Raw genomic sequence first — 25,508 nt, forward strand, 5'->3', positions numbered from 1 at the left:
CACACAAACACACATACAGATTCGCACACACACTCATCTCCCCTTCATTTCTAGTGTTCGATACTCCCACTACCGTTCTCCTCTCTCCTGGTCATATACTTGCAAAGAGTTCTTGGAAGTCTAAAGTGAGAGGTAGCATGGAAAGCAAGAAGAAAATTTCACTGAGAGGTAGTTTAAGTTCTAAATGGATTTGTGTCAGCCATGTCATTTACCTGCTTCCAGTTCCTCTATCTATAAAACGTGGTAGTTGAAATAGGAGATCCCTAAAGTGGCTTCCAGCTCTGAGACTCTTTGTAACATTTCACTAAGGACAGTCCATAGGACACCAGTACGTTGTGATGCCCTGAGCAGATACTGTAGCCTCAAGAACATTCAAATATTTGCTGTGGTCACCTGTGTGTCTTTCAGGAAAGGGAGATATATAGTGTCTGGAGCCACTGGAGATTTTGTCCAGTGGCTTGCATGTGTTTTCCTTCTTTCCCCTGCAACTCATTGCTAGGACCTCCTTTGGATCTCTCAATGAGCTTGAACATTCCCTCTATGAATCTCTTAACCATATTAATGGGACTTTGGAAAGCAGGAAGGAAAAAGAACTACTATACTATTAGCACCAACTCATAACTCTTTCAGATAGTTTCCATAGGAAAGTGAGACTTAGGTTCTGTAACTAGTCCAAAATCAGAGCTAATAAGAAGTATAAATGAGTATTTAAGAATGGTTATTAGCCAAGGGTCATGGACACCACCTCCCAATTCACTCACATCCAAGTAGCTGGTGAAGGGCTCATAAGCAACAGCATTATTATTGAAATGACACTTGGCAGCTGGATCAACCTTTGGGTGTTTTTTTAGGACTTTCTCCATTACACCCTGTTCCTCCATCACCTTGCAGATAGACTTTCCTTTCCTCAGCATGATTCTGCAGAGAATATGGTAAACAAAAAGAATGAGCTTCACCTTGTCCCATTACAACAATTCCTTCAATGACCTGACCTGGAGTTTTCAAACCTCTTCAGTACTCTGCTAAAGACGAGCCTCTTATAGGAAATCCTCCCAGATTTTAGCAACTTCTGATCTCCACAGTTACTCCAGCATTCCCAGCATGGAAATACACTATTCCATGTGTTTGGGTTTTGTACTTATATATTGTTTCCAGAGAAGAAATGTCTGTTTCTTCCCAGACCCTCCTATAAGCTGAGGCAGGGATCGTGTATCCTTCATTCTTAAGCAAGAAATACACCCAACTCACTCCTACACACACACATCCATCCATCCATTTAAGTCTTGGCCCCCAGCAGGTTTTCACTTTATGGTATCAAGAAACAATCTGACTGCCTTTCGAAGAGATGTATAGATGGATTACTTTGCTCTTCTCTGGCTTGTCATTCTCTTTAAAGCCTGGAATTCACAATGAACCTGAATCCCAATACAAACCTTTCCACACCCTCTGAGAGGTGTAGACAAACCAGGACCAAGACAAGAATCTTCATGGTGACAATTTTTCACTGTCCACCAACACACAGGACATGGTGGCAGACCCAAGGGTTAGGATACACAGAAGGAAGTTGAGTCTCTCTCTCCTCTCTCTGCACTTTTTAAAAAATTTTATTTTTATTTTTGGCTGCATTGGGTCTTTGTTGCTGTGCACGGGCTTTCTCTAGTTGTGGCAAGTGGGAGCTTCTCTTCATTGCGGTGCGCAGGCTTCTCATTGTGGTGGTTTCTTTTGTGGTGGAGCATGGGCTCTAGGCATGTGGCTTCAATAGTTGTGGCACATGGGCTCAGTAGTTGTGGCTTGCAGGCTCTAGAGCACAGGCTCAGTAGTTGTGGATCATGGGCTTAGTTGCTCCACAGCATGTGGGATCTTCCTGGACCAGGGCTTGAACCTGTGCCCCCTGCATTGGCAGGCGGATTCTTAACCACTGCACCACCATGGAAGCCCTCTCCCTGCACATTTAATCTCTAGGCACATGAGCTTTCCTATCTTTGTACCAGCTTGTGTCCCTACACAAGCTAATAATCTTTGTTTTTCCCTCTGGCAAGTATCAAGTACTTTAATGTTCACTTTGTAACCAATTTAAAAGGCAATCAGTGGTTTGCTGATGGAATATAAATATTAGGATGTGATAACTAATGTAAAATGCACTGGGGACAAAGAATCCTGGTGCCCCTGTCTACACAGAAATGGCTGCTGGCAACTTTTGCCAGAAGAGTAGAACAATTTGCTCTTTGGCTCCAGAAGGCATGTGATTTTTGAGATTTACAATCTACTCTCTACTTCTTCTTTCCCTCTCTTCCTCTGATCACTCTCATCTAGCCATCCATATGTGATTATTATAGTCTATGACAATCTGATCTTTATTTTCAAATTATTAGTTCACAAATTAGCCAATATTTATGGAAGGACTACTCAGTGCTCACCTCTGTACTAAGCTCTGGCACACAAAGATAATTAAGAAATGATCCTTGTATGTAAATGTCTGCATTCTTTAAAAAAATTTTTTTTATATTGAAGTATAGTTGATTTACAATGTTGTGTTAGTTTCGGGTGTACAGCAAATGATTGGTATATGTATTCATATATCTGTTCTTTTTCAAATTCTTTTCACATATAGGTTACTACAGAGTATTGAGTATAGTTCCCTGTGCTACAAGGTAGGTCCTTGTTGATTATCTATTTTGTATATAGTAGTGTGTATATGTTAATCCCAACCTCCTAATTTATCTCCCCCCCCATTTTCCTTTTGGTATTGATTCATATTCAAATTATGAGGCAATGTGATTACTCTAGGCATTCAAATGAGCATTGAATGAATGAGAGTGGTAATGAAAATACTGTATTCAATGGCCAAGTGGCACATGAAAAGATGCTCAACATCACTAATTATTAGAGAAATGCAAATCAAAACTATGAGGCATCAACTCACACTGGTCAGAATGGCCATCATCAAAAAATCTACAAACAATAAATGCTGGAGAGGGTGTGGAGAAAAGGGAACCCTCTTGCACTGTTGGTGGGAATGTAAATTGATATAACCACTATGGAGAACAGTATGGAGGTTCCTTAAAAAAATAAAAATAGAATTATCATATGAAACAGCAATCCCACTACTGGGCATATACCCAGAGAAAACCACAACTCAAAAAGACACATGCATCCCAATGTTCATTGCAGCACTATTTACAATGGCAGGGTCATGGAAGCAAGCTAAATGCTCATTGACAGATGAATGGATAATGAAGATATGGTACATATATACAATGGAATATTACTCAGCCATAAAAAGGAATGAAATTGGGTCATTTGTAGAGACGTGGATGGACCTAGAGACTATCATACAGGGTGAAGTAAGTCAGAAAGAGAAAAACAAATATCATATATTAACGCATATATGTGGAACCTAGAAAAATGGTACAGATGAACTGGTTTGCAAGGCAGAAATAGAGACATGGACGTAGAGAACAAATGTACGGACACCAAGGGGGGAAAGGGGGTGTGATGAATTGGGAGATTGGGATTGACATATATACACTAATATGTATAAAATAGATAACTAATGAGAACCTGCTGTATTGCACAAGGAACTCTACCTCACCTCACTGTACAGTAGAAGCACAACATTGTAAAACAACTATACCCCAATAAAAGTACCGTATTCATAAAGTAACCCTGTGTGCTACTGTCACCTGATACCAATATTCCTAACTTACAAAAGCAGGTTGCTTCTATGGAATACAAAAAAAAAGTAAGGCAGTGTAGGAATTCCAAAGTGTGGCGGCAGGACAAAACAACCAGAAAATAATTAACAAAATGGCAGTAAGTACATTCCTATCAATAATTACTTTAAATGTAAATGGACTAACTGCCTTAATCAAAGACATAGAGTGGCTGAATAGATTAAAAAAAAAAAGACACATAAAATACTGCCTACAAAAGACTCACTTCAGGTCTAAAGAAACACACTGAAAGTGAAGGGATGGAAAAAGGTATTTCATGTGAATGGAAATGAAAAGAAAGCTGGAGTAGCAGTTCTTATACCAGAAAAAATAGACTTTAAGACTAGCACTCTAGCAAGAGACAAAAAAGGACATTACATAATGATAAAGGACTCAATCCAATAAGAAGATATAATAATTGTAAATATATATGCACCCAACATAAGAGCACCTAAATTTATAAAGGAAATATTAACAAACATAAAGGGAGAAATTGATAGTAACACAAACATAGTAGAGGACTACTTTGTCTAACACCGCACTTACATCAATGGACAAATCATTCAGACAGAATATCAATAAGGAAATACTAGCTTAAAATGACACATTTGAGCAGATGAACTTAGTAGATAAATATAGAACACTTCATTCAAAAGCAGCAGAATACACATTCTTTTCAAGTGTAAATGGAACATTCTCCAGGATAGATCACATGCTGGCCACAAAACAAGTCTCAATAAATTTGAGAAGATTGAAATCATATCAAGCATCTTTTCTGACCACAGTGGTATGAGACTAGAAATCAACTAAAATAAAAAAAACTGCAGTACACAAACACATGGAGGCTAAACATTATGCTTTTAAACAACCAGTGGTCACTGAAGAAATCAAAAAATACCTGGAGACAAATGAAAATGGAAACACAATGATCCAAAATCTATAGTATGCAGCAAAAGCAGTTCTAAGAGGGGAGTTTATAGTAATACAAGCCTACCACTAGAAACAAGATGAATCTCAACTAAATAACCTAACTTTACACCTAAGGAACCAGAAAAAGAAGAACAAACAAAACCCAATGTTAGTAGAAAGAAATGATAAAGATCAGAGCAGAATAATTGAAATAGCAAAATAAACAAATAGAACTAAAAAAACCAAAAAGCCTTTGCACAGTGAAGGAAACCATCAACAAAACAAAAAGGCCACCTACTAAATGGGAGAAGATATTGCAAATGATATATCTGATAAGGGAGGAATATCCAAAATATACAAAGAACTCTTACAACTCAACATAAAAAAAGTTTTTTAAATGGGCAGAGGACTTGAATAAACATTTTTTCCAAAGAAGACATACAGATGGCCAACAGACACATGAAAAGATGCTCAAAATCACTAATCTTCAGGGAAATACAAATCAAAACCATAAGGAGATATCACCTTACACCTGTCAGAATGGCTATTATCAAAAAGACAACAAATAACAAGTGTGGGCAAAGATGTGGAGAAAGGGAACCCTTGTGCTCTGCTGGTGGGAATGTAAATTGGTACAGCCACTATGGAAAACAGTATGGAGTTTCCTCAAAAGTAAAAATAGTACTACCATACTATCTAGTAATTCCACTTCTGAGTATTTTTCCAAAAAAAAAAAAAACAAAAAAGCACTAATTCAAAAAGTTGTATGCAGCCCTATGTTAATTGCAGCATTATTTACAATAGCCAATATGTGGAAGCAACTTAAGTATTCATCAATAGATAGATGGATAAAGATGTGGTATATATATATACAATGGAATATTACTCAGCTACAAAAAAAGAATAAAATCTTGCCATTTGTGACAACTTGTTTGGATCTAGAGGGTATTATGCTAAGTAAAATAAGTCAGACAGAGAGAAAGACAAATGCTGTATGATTTTTTAAAAACTTTTTATTGAAGTATAGTTGATATACAGTGTTGTATTAATTACTGCTGTACAACAAAGTGACTCAGTTATACATGTATATACATGCAGAATGTGTGTGTGTGTGTGTATATATATATATATATATATATATATATATATATATATATATACACACACACACATTCTTTTTCATATTCTTTTCCATTATGGTTTATCACAGGATTTTTCTTTTTTTTGGTGGAAGATATTTATTTTTTAACTTCTTTATTGGAGTATAATTGCTTTACAATGGTGTGTTAATTTCTGCTTTATAACAAAGTGAATCAGCTATATGTATGCGTATGTCCCCATATCCCCTCCCTCTTGCATCTCCCTCCCACCCTCCCTATCCCACCCTTCTAGGTGGTCACAAAGCATCAAGCTGATCTCTGTTATCACAGGATATTGAATATAGTTTCCTGTGCTATACAGTAGGACCTTGTTGTTTATCCATCCTATATATACCAGTTTGCATTTGCTAATCCCAAACTCCCAATCCATCTGTCTCCCACCCCGATCCCCCTTGGCAACCACCAATCTATTCTCTATGTCCCTGATTCTGTTTTTGTTTCATAGATAGGTTCATTTGTGTCATATTTTAGATTCTACATATAAGTGATATCATATGGTATTTCTCTTTCTCTTTCTGACTTACTTCACTTTGTATGATAATCTCTAGTTGCATCTAAGTTGCTGCAAATGGCCAAATGCCATATGATTTTACTTATATGTGGAATATAAAAAGCAAAATAAAAGAACAAACATAACAAAAAGAAACAGACACATAGATACAAAGAACAAACTGGTTTCTGTGGAATTGGGGGAATAAGTGAAATAGCTGAGGGATATAAAGAGGTACAAATTTCGAGTATAAAATAAACGTCACAGTTATAATTTACAGCATAAGGAATATAGTAATAATATTGCAATAACTTTGTGTGCTGACAGAAGGTAACTAGACATCATGGTGATCATTTTAGAATGTATAAAAATATCAAATCACTATGTTGTACACCTGAAACTAATACAATATTGTAAGATAATTATACTTCAAAAAAAGAAGTGTAGGGGCAGGGAATATGCAGTTGGCAGTATTCAATAGGGTGATTAGTGTATGCTTTGTTGAAAATATGCCATTTGATAAAAGACTAAAAGATAAGGGCATGCACTATGGGGATATATGGGAGAAGAATGTTCCAGACCAAATGAACAGCCTTGCAAAGGTCTAAAGGCAGAGTGTGCCTGAGTGTCAGTGAAGAAGAAGGAGCTGGGCAGAGCTGCAGCACAGTGTGTAAGGGAGAGAGCTGAGAGAGCCCCTTCTAGAGGTCTGGGAAGCCTGACCATGGAAAGTTTTTGCTGGTCATTCTGAAGGCTTTGTCTTTCATTCTGAGTAAAATCGGGAACCACTGTAAAGGAACAACATGATCAGACTTTAGTTTGGGTGCTGGGCTGATAATAGACTGTAGGGGACAAGGATAAAAACAAAGAAGCCAAGATTATCTTAGTAACACAGATGAGAGGTGATGGGGGGTCTCAGGTCAGTGAAGGAGCAGTGGATGTGTCAAGAACTTGTTCAATACAAGCTCTATTTTGAAGGAAATGCCTCTTTCTGGTCCAGAATTCAATCTGGGATCCTACATTGCATTTAGTTGTCATATCTCCTTAGTTTCCCCCAACCTGGGTAGTTCTTGTCTTTCATGGCTTGGACACATTTGAAGAATACGGCCAGTTATTTTGTAGAATGTTTTTCATTTCGGGTTTGTCTGATATTTTCTTATGTTTAAACTCAGGTTATGCATTTTTGGAAAGAATGTCAGAGGACGGATATTGTGTCCTCCTCAGTGCATCATATCAGGAGTTACATGATGTTGGCATGTCTCATTGCTGGTGATATTAACTTTTTGATCTCTTGTATTATATGCTGTCTGCTGTGTTTCTTGCATTGTAAAGTTACTATTTTCCTTAGTAATTACAAATATCTTGTGGTGAAATACTTTAAGACTATGCAAATATCAAGTTTCTTGTCATACTTTCATCCAAAATTTCTGACATCCATTGATTCTTTCTTGTCTCCAACAATTATTACTGGGTGCTATTTGTCAAATAGTGATTTTTTACTTTCCACTCTTTCTTCTAGATTCATTAACTGACATCTTGTAAGTAACATCTGTCTCTTTTTCCCCATTTGTTTATTTGATTATTCATTGGTAATAGTACTTTCTCAGTATTTACTTTATTCTATGGGTCATATTTCATCATTATCATTATTTTGTTACTCAGATTGTTCCAATTTTGGCCACCGGGAACTCCTTCAAGGTGGCTCTTGTGTCCCTCTGACATGACCTCATCATTTTTTAGTACTTCCTTACTTCCTGGAAACATAAGCTGCTCCAGTCTTTTTTTGTATTTTCCCTGCTCCAGCACCCAAATCAGATATTTCTTCAAGATCTCTGGTTCTTTTATTTAGAGAACAGGATTTAGAAATCAAGATTTTGGCATTAGATGTACTTATTGCTTCTGTGATGTCATTATTTCTAGGCCCTTTCAGTGGTCAAAGCTAGGAAACATATTTATGTATACATATATTTTGATATCAATTTTATGTATTAACCTATCTATATGTTTTTAAAGCCATAATTTCATACTGATACCTCTGATTTCAACACCACAGGGTTCATTCTAGCCTTTCCCATTTCCCTATTTGTAATTTAATTCTCTGCCAGTGAGAAACCTGGCTTTCATTATCCACAAAATATTTACTTATTTGTTTAGTTCTGGAACACACATCAAATAGTTTCAGAATTGCTAACACATACACCTATAAAAAGCAAATTTGCTAACTAGAGTATAGTATTTGTGCATAGTTCTTTTTGTCTTCAGCCTTTAGGTATGTAGGCAAAATCCTACTTTCCAAAGTTAATATGGTTAGTTCTTTTCTTCCCTAATCCCTTCATTGTGGTTATGTTGTTCTATTTTTAAAACACAGTTAAGTTCATTCATCACTGTTTGTATTGCAGATTTGAGTTGCCCCCCCACCACCACCTCTATTATATCCTTGATTTTATTTACTTATTTTTGGGTTATGTGAAACATCATTTGTAGTTTTCTAAAAGTCAAAATTACACAAAAGGTGAGCTTCAAGATGGTGGAAGAGTAAGACGTGGAGATCACCTTCCTCCCCACAAATACATCAGAAATACAACTACATGTGGAATACCTCCTACAGAACACCTACTGAACGCTAGGAGAAGACCTCAGACTTCCCAAAAGGCAAGAAACTCCCCACGTACCTGGGTAGGGCAAAAGAAAAAAGAAAAAACAGAGACAAAAGAATAGGGACGGGACCTGCACCAGTGGGAGGGAGCTGTGAAGGAGGAAAGGTTTCCACACATTAGGAAGCCCCTTCGCAGGCAAAGACTGTGGGTGGCAGAGGGGGGGAGCTTCGGAGCCACGGAGGAGAGCGCAGCAACAGGGGTGCAGAGGGCAAAGTGGAGATTGCCGCACAGAGGATGGGTGCTGAACAGCACTCACCAGCCTGAGAGGCTTGTCTGCTCACCCGCCAGGATGGGTGGGGGCTGGGAGCTAAGGCTCGGGCTTCGGAGGTCGGATCCCAGGGAGAGGACTGGGGTTGGCTGCATGAACACAGCCTGAAGGGGGCTAGTGCGCCACAGCTAGCCGGGAGGGAGTCCGGGAAAAGGTCTGGATCCGCCAAAGAGGCAAGAGACTTTTTCTTGCCTCTTTGTTTCCTGGCGCATGAGGAGAGAGGATTAAGAGCGCCACTTAAAGGAGCACGAGAGACGGGCGCGAGCCGCGGCTATCAGTGTGGACCCCAGAGACAGGCATGAGATGCTAAGGCTGCTGCTGCAGCCACCAAGAAGCCTCTGTGCAAGCACAGGTCACTATTTATACCTCCCCTCCCGGGAGCCTGTGCAGCCCACCACTGCCAGGGTCCCGTGATCCAGGGACAACTTCCCCAGGAGAACACATGGCACACCTCAGGCTGGTGCAACGTCACGCCGGCCTCTGCTGCTGCAGGCTCACCACGCACTCCGTACCCCTCCCTCTCCCTGGCCTGAGTGAGCCAGAACCCCCAAAGAAGCTGCTCCTTTAACCCCATCCTGTCTGAGCGAAGAACAGATGACCTCAGGCGACCTACATGCAGAGGCAGGGCCAAATCCAAAGCTGAATCCCAGGAGCTGTGCGAACAAAGAAGAGAAAGGGAAATCTCTCCCAGCAGCCTCAGGAGCAGCGGATTAAATCTCCACAGTCAACTTGATGTACCCTGCAACTGTGGAATACCTGAATAGACAACGAATCAACCCAAATTGAGGAGGTGGACTTTGGTAGCAATGATATATTTTTTTCCCCTTTTTCTCTTTTTGTGAGTGTGTATGCATATGCTACTGTGTGTGATTTTCTCTGTATAGCTTTGTTTTTACCATTTGTCCTAGGGTTCTGTCTGTCCGTTTTTTGTTTTGTTATTTTGTATAGTTTTCAGCGCTTGTTATCATTGGTGGATTTGTTTTTTGGTTTCGTTGTTCTCTTGTTTCTTTCTTTCTTTTTTTTTAATTACTTAAAAAACTTTTTTAATATTATTTTTTGTTTTTTATTTTAATAACCTTTTTTTAAAATTTCTTTCTTCTTTCTTTCTTTCTTTCTTTCTTTCTTTCTTTCTTTCTTTCTTTCCTTCTTTCTTTCTTTCTTTCTCCCTTTTATTCTGAGCCGTTTGGATGACAGGTTCTTGGTGCTCCAGCCAGGCATCACAGCTGTGCCTCTGAGGTGGGAGAGCCAAGCTCCGGACATTGGTTCACCAGAGACTTCCCAGCTCCACGTAATATCAAATGGTAAAAATCTCCCAGAGATCTCCATCTCAACACCAAGACCCAGCTCCACTCAACGACCAGGAAGCTACAGTGCTGGACACCCTATGCCGAACAACTAGCAAGAGAAGAACACAACCCCACCCATTAGCAGAGAAGCTGCCTAAAATAATAATAAGGTCACAGACACCCCAAAACACACCATCAGACATGGTCCTGCCCACCAGGAAGACAAGATCCAGCCTCAAACACCAGTACACAGGCACTAGTCCCCTCCACCAGGAATCCTACACAACCCATTGAACCAACCTTAGCCACTGGGGGCAGACACCAAAAACAATGGGAACTATGAACCTGCAGCCTACGAAAAGGAGACCCCAAACACAGTAAGTTAAGCAAAATGAGAAGACAAGGAAATACAGCAGATGAAGGAGCAAGGTAAAAACCTACCAGACCTAACAAATGAAGAGGAAATAGGCAGTCTACCTGAAAAAGAATTCAGAATAATGATAGTAAAGGTGATCCAAAATCTTGGAAACAGTATGGGGAAAATACAAGAAACGTTTAACAATGACCTAGAAGAACTAAAGAGCAAACAAACAATCATGAACAACACAATAAATGAAATTAAAATTTCTCTAGAAGGGAGCAATAGCAGAATAACTGAGGCAGAAGAACGGATAAGTGACCTGAAAGATAAAATAGTGGAAATAACTACTGCAGAGAAGAATAAAGAAAAAAGAATGAAAAGAATTGAGGACAGTCTCAGAGACCTCTGGGACAATATTAAACACACCAACATATGAACTATAGGGGTCCCAGAAGAAGAAGAGAAAAAGAAAGGGACTGAGAAAATATTTGAAGAGATTATAGTTCAAAATTTCCCTAATATGGGAAAGGAAATAGTCAATCAAGTCCAGGAAGAACAGAGAGTCCCATACAGGATATATCCAAGGAGAAACATGCCAAGACAAATAATAATCAAACTATCAAAAATTAAAGAGGAGGGGAGGGGCAAGATGGCGGAAGAGTAAGACGCGGAGATCACCTTCCTCCCCACAGATACATGAGAAATACATCTACACGTGGAACTGCTCCTACAGAACACCCACTGAACGCTGGCAGAAGACGTCAGACCTCCCAAAAGGCAAGAAAATCCCCACGTACTTGGGTAGGGCAAAAGAAAAAAGAAATAACAGAGACAAAAGAATAGGGATGGGACCTGCACCAGTGGGAGTGAGCTGTGAAGGAGGAAAGTTTCCACACACTAGGAAGCCCCTTCGTGGGCAGAGACTGCGGGTAGCAGAGGGGGGAAGCTTCAGAGCCACGGAGGAGAGCGCAGCCACAGTGGTGCGGAGGGCAAAGCGGAGAGATTCCCGCACAGAGGATCGGTGCCGACCAGCACTCACCAGCCCGAGAGGCTTGTCTGCTCGGCCGCCGGGGCGGGCGGGGGCTGGGAGCTGAGGCTCGGGCTTCGGTGCTGGCGAGAGGGAGTCCGGGAAAAAGACTGCAGCTGCCGAAGAGGCAAGAGACTTTTTCTTGCCTCTTTGTTTCGCGGCGTGCAAGGAGAGGGGATTCAGAGCGCCACCTAAACGAGCTCCAGAGACGGGCGCGAGCCGCGGCTATCAGCGCGGATCCCACAGCAACAGGGACGCAGAGGGAAAAACGGAGAGATTCCCGCACAGAGGCTCGGCGCCGAGCAGCACTCACCAGCCTGAGAGGCTTGTCTGCTCACCTGCCGGGGCGGGCGGGGGCTGGGAGCTGAGGCGCGGGCTTCGGTCGGATCCCAGGGAGAGGACTGGGGTTGGCGGCGTGAACACAGCCTGAAGGGGCTAGCGCACCACAACTAGCCGGGAGGGTGCCCGAGAAAAAGTCTGCAGCTGCCGAAGAGGCAAGAGACTTTTTCTTGCCTCTTTGTTTCGCGGCGAGCAAGGAGAGGGGATTCAGAGCGCCACTTAAACGAACTCCAGAGACGGGCGCGAGCCGCGGCTATCAGCGCGGACCCCAGAGACGGGCATGAGACGCTAAGGCTGCTGCTGCCGCCACCAAAAAGCCTGTGGGTGAGCACAGGTCATTCTCCACACTGCCCCTCCCGGGAGCCTGTGCAGCCGGCCATGGCCAGGCTCCCGTAATCTGGGGACAACTTCCCCGGGAGAGCGCAAGGCGCGCCTCAGGCTGCTGCAACGTCACGCCGGCTTCTGCCGCCGCAGGCTCGCCCCGCCTCCTCCGTACCGCTCCCTCCCCCCGGCCTGACTGAGCCAGAGCCCCCGAATCAGCTGCTCCTTTAACCCCGTTCTGTCTGGCCGGGGAACAGACGCCCTCAGGCAACCTACATGCAGAGGCGGGTCCAAATCCAAAACTGAACCCCGGGAGCTGTATGAACAAAGAAGAGAAAGGGAAATCTCTCCCAGCAGCCTCAGAAGCAGCGGATTAAAGCTCCACAAACAACTTGATGTGCCTGCATCTGTTGAATACCTGAATAGACAACGAATTATCCCAAATTTAGGAGGTGGACTTTGGGAGCAGGATATATTAACTTTTCCCCTTTTCCTTTTTTTGTGAGAGTATATGTGTATGCTTTTGGGTGAGATTTTGTCTGTATAGCTTTGCTCTCACTGTTAGTCCTAGGGTTAGGTCCGTCCTCTTTTTTTTTTTTTTTTTTTTTTACTTAAAAAATTTTTTTTCCCTAATAAATGTTTTCTTAATAATTTTTTCCTTATTTTCTATTTTTAAAAAATTAAAAAAACATTTTTAATAAGTTTTTTCATATTTTTTATTTTAAAAAATTAAAAAAATTTTTTTTCTTAATAAATTTTTTCTTAATAATTTTTTTCTTATTTTTAGTATAAAAAGTTAATAAATCTATTTTTAAAAATTAAAAAAAAATTTTTTTCTTAATACATTTATTCTTAATAATTTTTTTTCTTATTTTTTATTATAATTGCTTTATTTTATTTTATCCTCTTTCTTTCTTTCTTTCCATTTTTTCTCCCTTTTATTCTGAGCCGTGTGGATGAAAGGCTCTTGGTGCTCCAGCCAGGCATCAGGGCTGTGCCTCTGAGGTGGGAGAGCCAACTTCAGGACACTGGTCCACAAGAGACCTCCCAGCTCCACGTAATACCAAATGGTGAAAATCTCTCAGAGATCTCCATCTCAACATCAAGACCCAGCTTCACTCAACGACCAGCAAGCTACAGTGCTGGACACCCTATGCCAAACAACTAGCAAGACAGGAACACAGCCCCATCCATTAACAGAGAGGCTGCCTAAAATCATAATAAGGCCACAGACACCCCAAAACACACCACCAGACGTGGACGAGCCCACCAGAAAGACAACATCCAGCCTCATCCACCAGAACACAGGCACTAGTTCCCTCCACCAGGAAACCTACACAACCCACTGAACCAACCTTAGCCACTGGGGACAGATACCAAAAACAACGGGAACTACGAACCTGCAGCCTGTGAAAAGGAGACCCCAAACACAGTAAGATAAGCAAAATGAGAAGACAGAAAAACACACAGCAGATGAAGGAGCAGGGTCAAAACACACCAGACCTAACAAATGAAGAGGAAATAGGCAGTCTACCTGAAAAAGAATTCAGAATAATGATAGTAAGGATGATCCAAAGTCTTGGAAATAGAATAGACAAAATGCAAGAAACATTTAACAAGGACGTAGAAGAACTAAAGAGGAACCAAGCAACGATGAAAAGCACAATAAATGAAATTAAAAATACTCTAGATGGGATCAATAGCAGAATAACTGAGGCAGAAGAACGGATAAGTGACCTGGAAGATAAAATGGTGGAAATAACTACTGCAGAGCAGAATAAAGAAAAAAGAATGAAAAGAACTGAGGACAGTCTCAGAGACCTCTGGGACAACATTAAACGCACCAACATTCGAATTATAGGAGTCCCAGAAGAAGAAGAGAAAAAGAAAGGGACTGAGAAAATATTTGAAGAGATTATAGTTGAAAACTTCCCTAATATGGGAAAGGAAATAGTTAATCAAGTCCTGGAAGCACAGAGAGTCCCATACAGGATAAATCCAAGGAGAAACACGCCAAGACACATATTAATCAAACTATCAAAAATTAAATATAAAGAAAACATATTAAAAGCAGCAAGGGAAAAACAACAAATAACACACAAGGGCATCCCCATAAGGTTAACAGCTGATCTTTCAGCAGAAACTCTGCAAGCCAGAAGGGAGTGGCAGGATATACTTACAGTGATGAAGGAGAAAAACCTACAACCAAGATTACTCTACCCAGCAAGGATCTCATTCAGATTTGATGGAGAAATTAAAACCTTTACAGACAAGCAAAAGCTGAGAGAGTTCAGCACCACCAAACCAGCTTTACAACAAATGCTAAAGGAACTTCTCTAGGCAAAAAACACAAGAGAAGGAAAACACCTACAATAACAAACCCAAAACATTTAAGAAAATGGGAATAGGAACATACGTATCGATAATTACCTTAAATGTAAATGGATTAAATGCTCCCACCAAAAGACACAGACTGGCTGAATGGATACAAAAACAAGACCCATATATATGCTGTCTACAAGAGACCCACTTCAGACCTAGAGACACATACAGACTGAAAGTGAGGGGATGGAAAAAGATATTCCATGCAAATGGAAATCAAAAGAAAGCTGGAGTAGCAATTCTCATATCAGACAAAATAGACTTTAAAATAAAGACTATTACAAGAGACAAAGAAGTACACTATATAATGATCAAGGGATCGATCCAAGAGGAAGGTATAACAATTGTAAATATCTATGCACCCAACATAGGAGCACCTCAATACATAAGGCAAATACTAACAGCCATAAAAGGGGAAATCGACAGTAACACAATCATAGTAGGGGACTTTAACACCCCACTTTCACCAATGGACAGATCATCCAAAATGAAAATAAATAAGGAAACACAAGCTTTAAATGACACACTAGACTAGATAGATTTAATTGATATTTATAGGACATTCCATCCAAAAACAGCAGATTACACTTTCTTCTCAAGTGCGCACGGAACATTCTCCAGGATAGATCACATCTTGGGTCACAAATCAAGCCTCAGTAAATTTAAAAAAATTGAAATCGTATCAAGTATCTTTTCCGACCACAACGCTATGAGACTAGATATCAATTACAGGAAAACATCTGTAAAAAATACAAACACATGGAGGCTACACAATACACTACTTAATAACGAAGTGATCACTGAAGAAATCAAAGGGGAAATCAAAAAATACCTAGAAACAAATGACAATGGAGACACGACGATCCAAAACCTATGGGATGCAGCAAAAGCAGTTCTAAGAGGGAAGTTTATAGCAATACAAGCCTACATCAAGAAACAGGAAACATCTCGAATAAACAACCTAACCTTGCACCTAAAGCAATTAGAGAAAGAAGAACAAAAAAACCCCAAAGCTAGCAGAAGGAAAGAAATCATAAAGATCAGATCAGAAATAAATGAAAAAGAAATGAAGGAAACAATAGCAAAAATCAATGAAACTAAAAGCTGGTTCTTTGAGAAGATAAACAAAATTGATAAACCATTAGCCAGACTCATCAAGAGAAAAAAGGAGAAGACTCAAATTAATAGAATTAGAAATGAAAAAGGAGAAGTAACCACTGACACTGCAGAAATACAAACGATCATAAGAGATTACTACAAGCAACTCTATGCTAATAAAATGGACAACCTGGAAGAAATGGACAGATTCTTAGAAATGCGCAACCTGCCGAGACTGAACCAGGAAGAAATAGAAAATATGAACAGACCAATCACAAGCACTGAAATTGAAACTGTGATTAAAAATCTTCCAACACACAAAAGCCCAGGACCAGATGGCTTCACAGGCGAATTCTATCAAACATTTAGAGAAGAGCTAACACCTATCCTTCTCAAACTCTTCCAAAATATTGCAGAGGGAGGAACACTCCCCAACTCATTCTACGAGGCCACCATCACCCTGATACCAAAACCAGGCAAAGATGTCACAAAGAAAGAAAACTACAGGCCAATATCACTGATGAACATAGATGCAAAAATCCTCAACAAAATACTAGCAAACAGAATCCAACAGCACGTTAAAAGGATCATACACCATGATCAAGTGGGGTTTATTCCAGGAATGCAAGGATTCTTCAATATACGCAAATCAATCAACGTGATACATCATATTAACAAATTGAAGGAGAAAAACCATATGATCATCTCAATAGATGCAGAGAAAGCTTTCGACAAAATTCAACACCCATTTATGATAAAAGTCCTGCAGAAAGTAGGCATAGAGGGAACTTTCCTCAACATAATAAAGGCCGTATATGACAAACCCACAGCCAACATTGTCCTCAATGGTGAAAAACTGAAACCATTTCCACTAAGATCAGGAACAAGACAAGGTTGCCCACTCTCACCACTATTATTCAACATAGTTTTGGAAGTGTTAGCCACAGCAATCAGAGACGAAAAAGAAATAAAAGGAATCCAAATCGGAAAAGAAGAAGTAAAGCTGTCACCGTTTGCAGATGACATGATCCTATCCATAGAGAATCCAAAAGATGCTACCAGAAAACTACTAGAGCTAATCAATGAATTTGGTAAAGTAGCAGGATACAAAATTAATGCACAGAAATCTCTTGCATTCCTGTATACTAATGATGAAAAATCTGAAAGTGAAATTAAGAAAACACTCCCGTTTACCATTGCAACAAAAAGAATAAAATACCTAGGAATAAACCTACCTAAGGAGACAAAAGACCTGTATGCAGAAAATTATAGGACACTGATGAAAGAAATTAAAGATGACATCAACAGATGGAGAGATATACCATGTTCTTGGATTGGAAGAATCAATATTGTGAAAATGACTATACTACTCAAAGCAATCTACAGATTCAATGCAGTCCCTATCAAATTACCAATGGCATTTTTACGTAACTAGAAGAAATCATCTTAAAATTTGTATGGAGACACAAAAGACCCCGAATAGCCAAAGCAGTCTTGAGGGAAAGAAACGGAGCTGGAGGAATCAGACTCCCTGACTTCAGACTATATTACAAAACTACAGTAATCAAGACAATATGGTACTGGAACAAAAACAGAAACATAGATCAATGGAAGAAGATAGAAAGCCCAGAGATAAACCCACGCACCTATGGTCAACTAATCTATGACAAAGGAGACAAGAATATACAGTGGAGAAAAGACAGCCTCTTCAATAAGTGGTGGTGGGAAAACTGGACAGGTACATGTAAACATATGAAATTAGAACAGTCCTTAACACCATACACAAAAATAAACTCAAAATGGATTAAAGACCTAAATGTAAGGCCAGACACTATCAAACTCTTAGAGGAAAACATAGGCAGAACACTCAATGATGTAAATCACAGCAAGATCCTTTTTGACCCACCTCCTAGAGAAATTGAAATAAAAGCAAAAATAAACAAATGGGACCTAATGAAACTTAAAATCTTTTGCACAGCAAAGGAAACCATAAACAAGACGAAAAGACAACCCTCAGAATGGGAGAAAATATTTGCAAACGAATCAACGGACAAAGGATTAATCTCCAAAATATATAAACAGCCATGCAGCTCAATATTAAAGAAACAAACAATGCAATCCAAAAATGGGTGGAAGACCTAAATAGACATTTCTCCAAAGAAGACATACAGATGGCCAAGAAGCACATGAAAAGCTGCTCAACATCACTAATTTTTAGAGAAATGCAAATCAAAACTACAATGAGTTATCACCTCATGCCAGTTAGAATGGACATCATCAGAAAATCTACAAACAACAAATGCTGGAGAGGGTGTGGAGAAACGGGAACCCTCTTTTACTGCTGGTGGGAATGTAAATTGATACAGCCACTATGGAGAACAGTATGGAGGTTCCTTGAAAAACTAAAAATAGAATTACAATATGACCCAGCAATCCCACTACTGGGTATATACCCAGAGAAAACCATAATTCAAAAAGACACATGCACCCCAATGTTAATTGCAGCACTATTTACAGTAGCCAGGTCACAGAAAGAACCTAAATGCCCATCGACAGATGAATGGATAAAGAAGTTGTGGTACATATATACAATGGAATATTACTCAGCCATAAAAAGGAACGAAATTGGGTCATTTGTTGAGACGTGGATGGATCTAGAGACTGTCATACAGAGTGAAGTAAGTCAGAAAGAGAAAAATAAATATCGTATATTAACGTATGTATGTGGAACATAGAAAAATGGTACAGATGAACAGGTTTGCAGGGCAGAAATTGAGACACAGATGTAGAGAACAAACGTATGGACACCGAGGGGGGAAAGCCACGGGGGTGTGGGGGTGGTCGTGTGATGAATTGGGAGATTGGGATTGACATATATACACTAATATGTATAAAATTGATAACTAATAAGAACCTGCTGTATTTTAAAATATATAAAATAAAAGTAAAAAAAAAAGTCCTAATAGTAGATAGAGAGCAGAAATAGACTGAGGCTTCCATTCCTTTTTCTACATTGTTCCTTTCTGTCCGTTCTTTCCTGTGGGCTGGAATTCCTGGCACTTTTGAAGAGATCTATCCCTCAGGGATGGTGGATTGGAAGGAATTTGGGCAATGTATGTTATCCAAGGGGACAGGCTTTTCTGTGGCTAACACAGTTTGTCTACAGTATAAAGGAAGTGAGGCTAAGGTCCTATCCCAGCCTTGGTCTGATGATCCTAGGCCATCGAGGGTAAGTTGTCTCCAAGTATTTGGAAAGTAATTAATAAGACTAATATTTCATTTTGTCTTTCTACAGCCAATCACAATAAGTTCAACCCCAGCCAGTCCTCCACTTTCAGAAACAATGGGCAAACCTATACACTGTCCTATGATTTTGGAAGCCTGGTTGTGGTCTTGGTATTTGATACCATGACTGTGAGTAATATCCTCATATTACTGTGAGTAATATCCTCTGAGGTTCTGTGGTTTGGCTTTCATTTTCTAGAGCCTTAAGCTGTGAGAGAAATCCACAATTACTAATTTGTACGACATTCCCAGAAGCTAGAGTTGGAAAGGATGTCAAAGTTCATCTAATTCAACCTTCCTCCCAAGACAGGCATTGCTTCCACAGCAGTTCTGACTGCAGAAAGCTCTTTATGTGGTGCTAAGGTTGCTATGCCTTTTGACTTTCTTCCCTGGTTTTACTCTGCTGTTCAGAATCAGAATAAATCTGCTCCCTCTTCCACACAATTTCACTTTGGATATTTGAAGACATATCCTTTCACATTTTCCTTATTTCTTTACATCCAACTCCCACAGTTCTCTCTTGTTCTTGCACGTGGATTTTTCAATATAACACCAGTCACTGTTCTTTCCTTGCCCATGGATGTGGAAACTATAACTCCAGAAATCAGCTGCCTCTGCTTCCGTAACAACCACACTCCTTTTTCCAAGACATATTTGGTTGGGTTATGTTGTTGCCCCTTCACCTTCCACCCTCACACTCATGTTTGAGCTTAGCATGAAAAAAGCCAACTTCCTCTCCTGGGAGAGGTTCTAGATTCCAGACCCTGGGCACCTAAGTCTGGGAAAGATTTGTCCACCTGAATTGTGAAACTCTTCTCTCTGCTCAGCCCAGGTTCAGAACATCGTCACTGATAACCAGGAGTTTGGCCTGAGTGAGAGAGTGAACCCAGCTATCCCTTCTACTATTTAGACTTTGATGGGATTCCGGGAATGGCCTACCCCAGCTTGACGGTGGGAGGTACCCCAACAGTCATGCAGAGCAGGCTGCAGCAGGACCAGCTCACCCAACCCCTCTTCAGCTTCTACTTCTCTCGGTAAGAACCTTTGTCCTGGGAAGGGCTCATCAAATGATGCACTGTGGGGGCTTTGGACAATTCAACATCAGACAGAGCCTAGGTAAAAAAGTTTCCTGATACAGTGAGTAAAACAATCCATGTATTTCTGAAAATTTGTAATTACATTGTGGGGGGAATTTTATTTTAAACACAGTAGAAGAATTTTTAATTATGACCATAAGCCATATGATGACTCTTTTCTTAAAAAATGCAATATTCCTTCAACATTTGTTTAGTAAATCTAGAAATTGCTGTGTTAGATTTGCACAACTGTAGAGCAATTGAACAAGCCACATGAGCATTTACTAGTAAGAGAACAGAAATGGAATGATAATTATAATAACATCTCTGGCTTTATAAGGTATTCTTGTAGCAATCCCTTCAAATGACATCTCAAAAATCCTGTTATTAGCCCAGGTTTGCCAATGAGGAAATGAAGGCTCAAACAGGTTGTTGATGTTGATCAAGGTCAGTCACTAGTAGGTGTGAAGCCAAGACTCAAGCTTAAATGCCTTGATCAGAAATCCAGTACTTTTCCTACTCTACCTGGCCTCGAACTTTTATGGCAAATTTTACTTACTGATCTTTTTTCCTAAATATATCAAGCTCAGGGTACCTGATCCAAGGTAGTAAACACAGGAGGCCTAGATCTTCTTCACATTATATAGTTACCAACCTGACCACGATAGGAGCATGCCCATCATGGCACACTTGGTGTCTCTGTCAGGCCCCATTCCAGGTACTCTCAGAGGGGTTTCTTCTTATTCTCACCCTGTCCAGGAAAGGTCTCTCTGGGATACTTCTATAGTTTGTTTTCAGGTGCCTGTCCTCTCCTATATGATGGAGTCTGTGTTTCCAAGTCTCTGACACTTTGGGTGTTTCTCTAAGAATTCTCCTCTCTGTTGTACTTTGAGTCAGGTGGAATCTAAGGAGCAGCTCAGAGGACAGCACACCCTTGTTCTGCAGTACCTCTGTGTCTGAGGGAGAGAGGGAAGGCGGGAGGAGAGAGAGGAACTGCCTGACCCATTCATGTGGTGGAACTCATGCTCGTGTACCTTTCTCCCCAGCCAACCAACCTATCAATATGGTGAGAGCTCATCCTGGGAGGTGTGGACACCCAACTCTATTCTGGTCAGATCGTCTGGACCCTTGTCACCCGGGAAATGTACTGGCAGATTGACATCCAGGAATAAGTAGAGTGGACAGTTCCAATGGATTATGGACACTCCTAGGATGTTCCTCCAGCATGACAATATTCCCCGTTCCTCTCATGACACAGATTTCTTAAAGAATCATCAAACCCCCAGGCTGAGGTTGTCCTGGAGCTCAGTAGACTCTGGAGTCTAGCTCTTGACTGAACTTTTTGAACTGGTCCCTGAGCTTTGCCGTGTCAGCAGGTTGGTCATTCCTAGGCCCTGTGAATTCACGTCTTTGTTCTTAGAAGCTTCGTTATCCCATCAACATGATCTTTACCACTTCCATCATCAGTAAGAGTAATGGCTGTTACTATTGATGCATTGATGCTTTCCACGTGCCAGATACTGTGCTAAATATTTTACATATAATATTGCATATAATTTCCACAACACTATAAGGATGTCAGAACTGTATTTCATTCCGTCGATAAAGAAATCAAGGCTCAGATGTTGGTAAATTATCAGAAGTCACACATTTCACAAATTTCAAAATTTGAACCTGAACACAACACATCAGATCCCACTGATCATGAATCCACTGCTTCTACACTCAAAGCCCTCAAGAATTTTCCATCACATGCAAATTTAAGACAAAACGCCTTTTGCCTGTACTCAAGACCATACAGAAGCTAGCCCCTACCTATCTATACAGCCTTTCCCCTACTCCCTGATCTGAAGCATAGACTTCATCAAGTGCTTGCACCTTGTCATAACTTTCTTGCTTCTTTTGTTAATATCACCTGAAGTGTCCCTCCTCTTCTCCATGCTTATTTGAATTTTAGGCAAACTTCAGCGCCTGGATTAACTCCTATCCCCTCCAAACTTCTCCCGGGGTCCCAGTCCACAGTGATCTCTCACTTTTAATCCAGTAGTATTTACCTGTGCCCCTGTCACAATTTATATGTCCAAATCACTGGGTAAGCACTGGAAAAACAGCCCAATGTGCAGGAGTGGAGAAAGGAAAAACTTGGCATGTCTGGGGACTAGCTTCATGCGCTTGGAATAGAGGTGTCTTTTTCACATGGACCAATTACTCTCACTCTTTAAGCATCACTTCCTTAGAACAACCCTTGTGTGAAACCCCAGAATAGCTCAAGTTTCCTCTTCTCTGAAACATTGCATTTTCTTTACAGCACATATCAGGACTGCAATTACACCTCATATATGTGTGTTTTTGTTAAGTGTCTGGCCTTTCCACTAGGCTGTGGTGTCTGTCTTGCTCACCATTGTATCTCCAAGTGCCTTGTCTCATAGACAGCACCAACAAACACTTGAGAATGAAGAGGAGAGGTAGAGCAGCAGAAAAAGCTGGACAGGGAATGAGGGACTGAATCACATAGGACTTTATGTACCACATTATGGAGTTTATCAGCTACTGCCTTATAGTGTTTGTCATGGCATGACATATTGTGTTGTGTCTTTTCAGTTAGAATAAGCTCCTTAAAAACAGAAAGTATGATTTACCCCCTCCTTATATCACCATGATCCCTATAGGAGTGTCTTGCACATAGTAGGTGCTCAACTTGTATATATCAATTAATTTCAAGCCCTGACTGTGTTTGGCACTGTGTGCTGGCCCACACAATGGTAGATTAAAGAAGACAAGACACAGTCTCTGCCTTCCAAGAGCTTCCAGTCAGAGCTGGAGAGGTCACCAGTACAAGACTGAGGCTATTATTCCAATAATCACAAAGGCCCAACACCATTACATGGGTAGGTATGTCATAGGGTGGTCTTGCTTCCTGGAAGATGCAGAACATTGGAGCTCCTGGATTGGGGACGGGGGTGGCGGTGATGAGGGGAGGACAGGGCTCGTGGTTGTGGAAGAGGCACCTGACTCTCTTTGTACTGGTGTCCCTCTCAGGTTTGCCATCAGTGACCAGGCCACTGGCTGGTGTTCCCAGGGCTGCCAGGCCATTGTGGATATGGGGACCTTCCTGCTGGCTGTTTCCCAGCAGTACATGACCTCCTTCCTGCAGTCAACAGGAGCCCAGGAAAATGAGAATGGTGATGTGAGTAGCCAGAAGCCAAAGGTTTCTCTGCACTTCCATGCAGCCTCAGCCAGGAGCCCAAGTGCCTGAGTTCATGAGAGGGAGGAGGAAGGGTTGTGTGGGGACCTGAACCCCTGACAGGACAGAACAGGTGGGGACACAGCTTGGCATTTCATGAACCTCCAATGCAAGGAAGGGAAAGGGGAGGGAATAATACCAACCCCATCCAGACTGTGAGTGAGGGCTGAATGGTTGTCAGGTGCTGCTAGTTCATTGTAGGTCCTAGGAGCACATTCAGCTTGGTCTGGCCACTGTCATTTGACTGAGTGAAATAGAGTCAGGGCACAATGCCCTTGTACATTCCACTTGGCTTTCTTCCTTCTCTAGAAATGCACCTTTGGGTTTTACTCTGAGGAGCCTCCTGTGCCCACATCTCCACCCCTTGGTACACATATGTAGTTTGCTTTTCCCTGCATGCAAGTGTCTGTGTGTGGATGTGTGTGTGCATGTGATGAGTACATGGACTGGTGTACACAAATGTGGATATGAGAGTGTGTTATGAGTATACTTCTACAAATGTGTGCCAATGCCTTTTCTCTGTAATTTGTACTTTCTGAGGTTAGAATTTGGGTTTTGGAAGAGCCTAACTCCTTATGGCCATATCCATACTCCCCAAAACTAAGAGCTGAGGTATGTTTAAGGAGAGGAGTCAAGAAGCAAGAGGGCCAGTCAGCATTGTGCCCAGGAGTCAGGCCTGGCCTTCCATGCTCTGAAACAGCCTCTGCTGGAAGGTGGAGAAGAGAGTCTCACAGGAAAAGGGGGGGCTTGGGCCCTTTGTCTGGGCCCCTAGCCCCAGCGTTCTGCAGCATTGCCTCTTCTCTCTCTCAGTTTGTGGTCAACTGCGACTCCGTGCAGAGCATGCCCATCATCACCTTCATCATCAGTGGGTCCCATTTCCCACTGCCTCCCTCTGCCTATGTCTTCAACATACGTATTCACCCCAGGGTCCCTGGATTGTGTGTTTGGATGGGCCCAAGGCTGGTCTGTGTCCCAGCTCACATCTGGGTTGCTATGGGCAATCACCAGGGGCAGGGCTGAGGGTGAACAAGAAGTCAGGGACCCCCAGGCATCATGGAATATAGGGTGGGGGGCGTTCCCATGGGAAAGGCCTCTGCAGTGCAACTGATGATGTCCTCATGTCCTCTGTCTCTTCAGAACAATAGCTACTGCATGCTTGGGATTGAGGCCTCTTACCTGCCCTCCTCCAGCGGGGAGCCTCTGTGGATTCTGGGTGATGTCTTCTTCAAGGAGTATTACTCTGTCTTCGATGTGGCCAACAATCATGTGGGCTTTGCCCTCTCCACCTAGACTAGTGCAAGGCAGCTGCCTGCAGCTGCCTGCAACCTCCCCGAGGGCTCTGCATTTGCCCTAATGCCTTTGTGGCTGAGGGCAGCATTTTAAACTATCCTGATTCCTTCTGCCCACTAGAGTGTTTTTCTTCCTGAACCTAAGAAATCAGAAATCTCCAAACATTTTTGAGGCTCCTTCCAACAAACAATTTAGTAGTTTATCCTAAATTGAAAGTTAGCAACAGCTGTTTGGAGGATCTTTTAATCAATGGGAGAGAACAGGAGAGGCAGTATCTGGCGGCATGCAGCATGGGTGTCAAGGACACAGTGGTCTCTACATGACGGTCGTGGTTGGAGGTTTTCACCCCTCCCAGCACTCTCTCCTCCAAAATTATTTTCTCTCAGTTCTTAAAAAAGACGCCAGCCAGATCAATTGCTGACTCAAGAATTTTGGAGAAGAGAAAAGAATCCTTAGAGAGCATTTCAAAAAGGTGCTTGGAAGGCCAAAATCTGATCAGAACGTAGCGTTATTGTTCATTTATTTGTTTTTGTAAGGGAGCAACACAGTTGTAATAAATTTAAATATTATGGGACATTTCACAGACTCCATTCATTCCTACCAGT

The 25,508-nt window shown here is 41.2% G+C and overlaps 1 protein-coding gene across 1 annotated transcript; it reads left to right on the forward strand.

Annotated features, from left to right (window-relative positions):
- Positions 1-6,814: 6,814 nt before the first annotated feature.
- Positions 6,815-24,903, forward strand: LOC133087103 (pepsin B-like). The gene is given in 9 exon segments (XM_061183868.1): positions 6,815-6,874; positions 19,228-19,422; positions 20,126-20,167; positions 20,170-20,327; positions 21,416-21,435; positions 21,438-21,546; positions 23,409-23,556; positions 24,424-24,540; positions 24,751-24,903. Coding segments are annotated over 9 exon segments (1,002 nt in total).
- The last annotated feature ends 605 nt before the right edge of the window (positions 24,904-25,508 follow it).

This window comes from Eubalaena glacialis, chromosome 3 (genome assembly GCF_028564815.1).
Source record: "Eubalaena glacialis isolate mEubGla1 chromosome 3, mEubGla1.1.hap2.+ XY, whole genome shotgun sequence".
Classification (NCBI taxonomy): Eukaryota; Metazoa; Chordata; class Mammalia; order Artiodactyla; family Balaenidae; genus Eubalaena; species Eubalaena glacialis.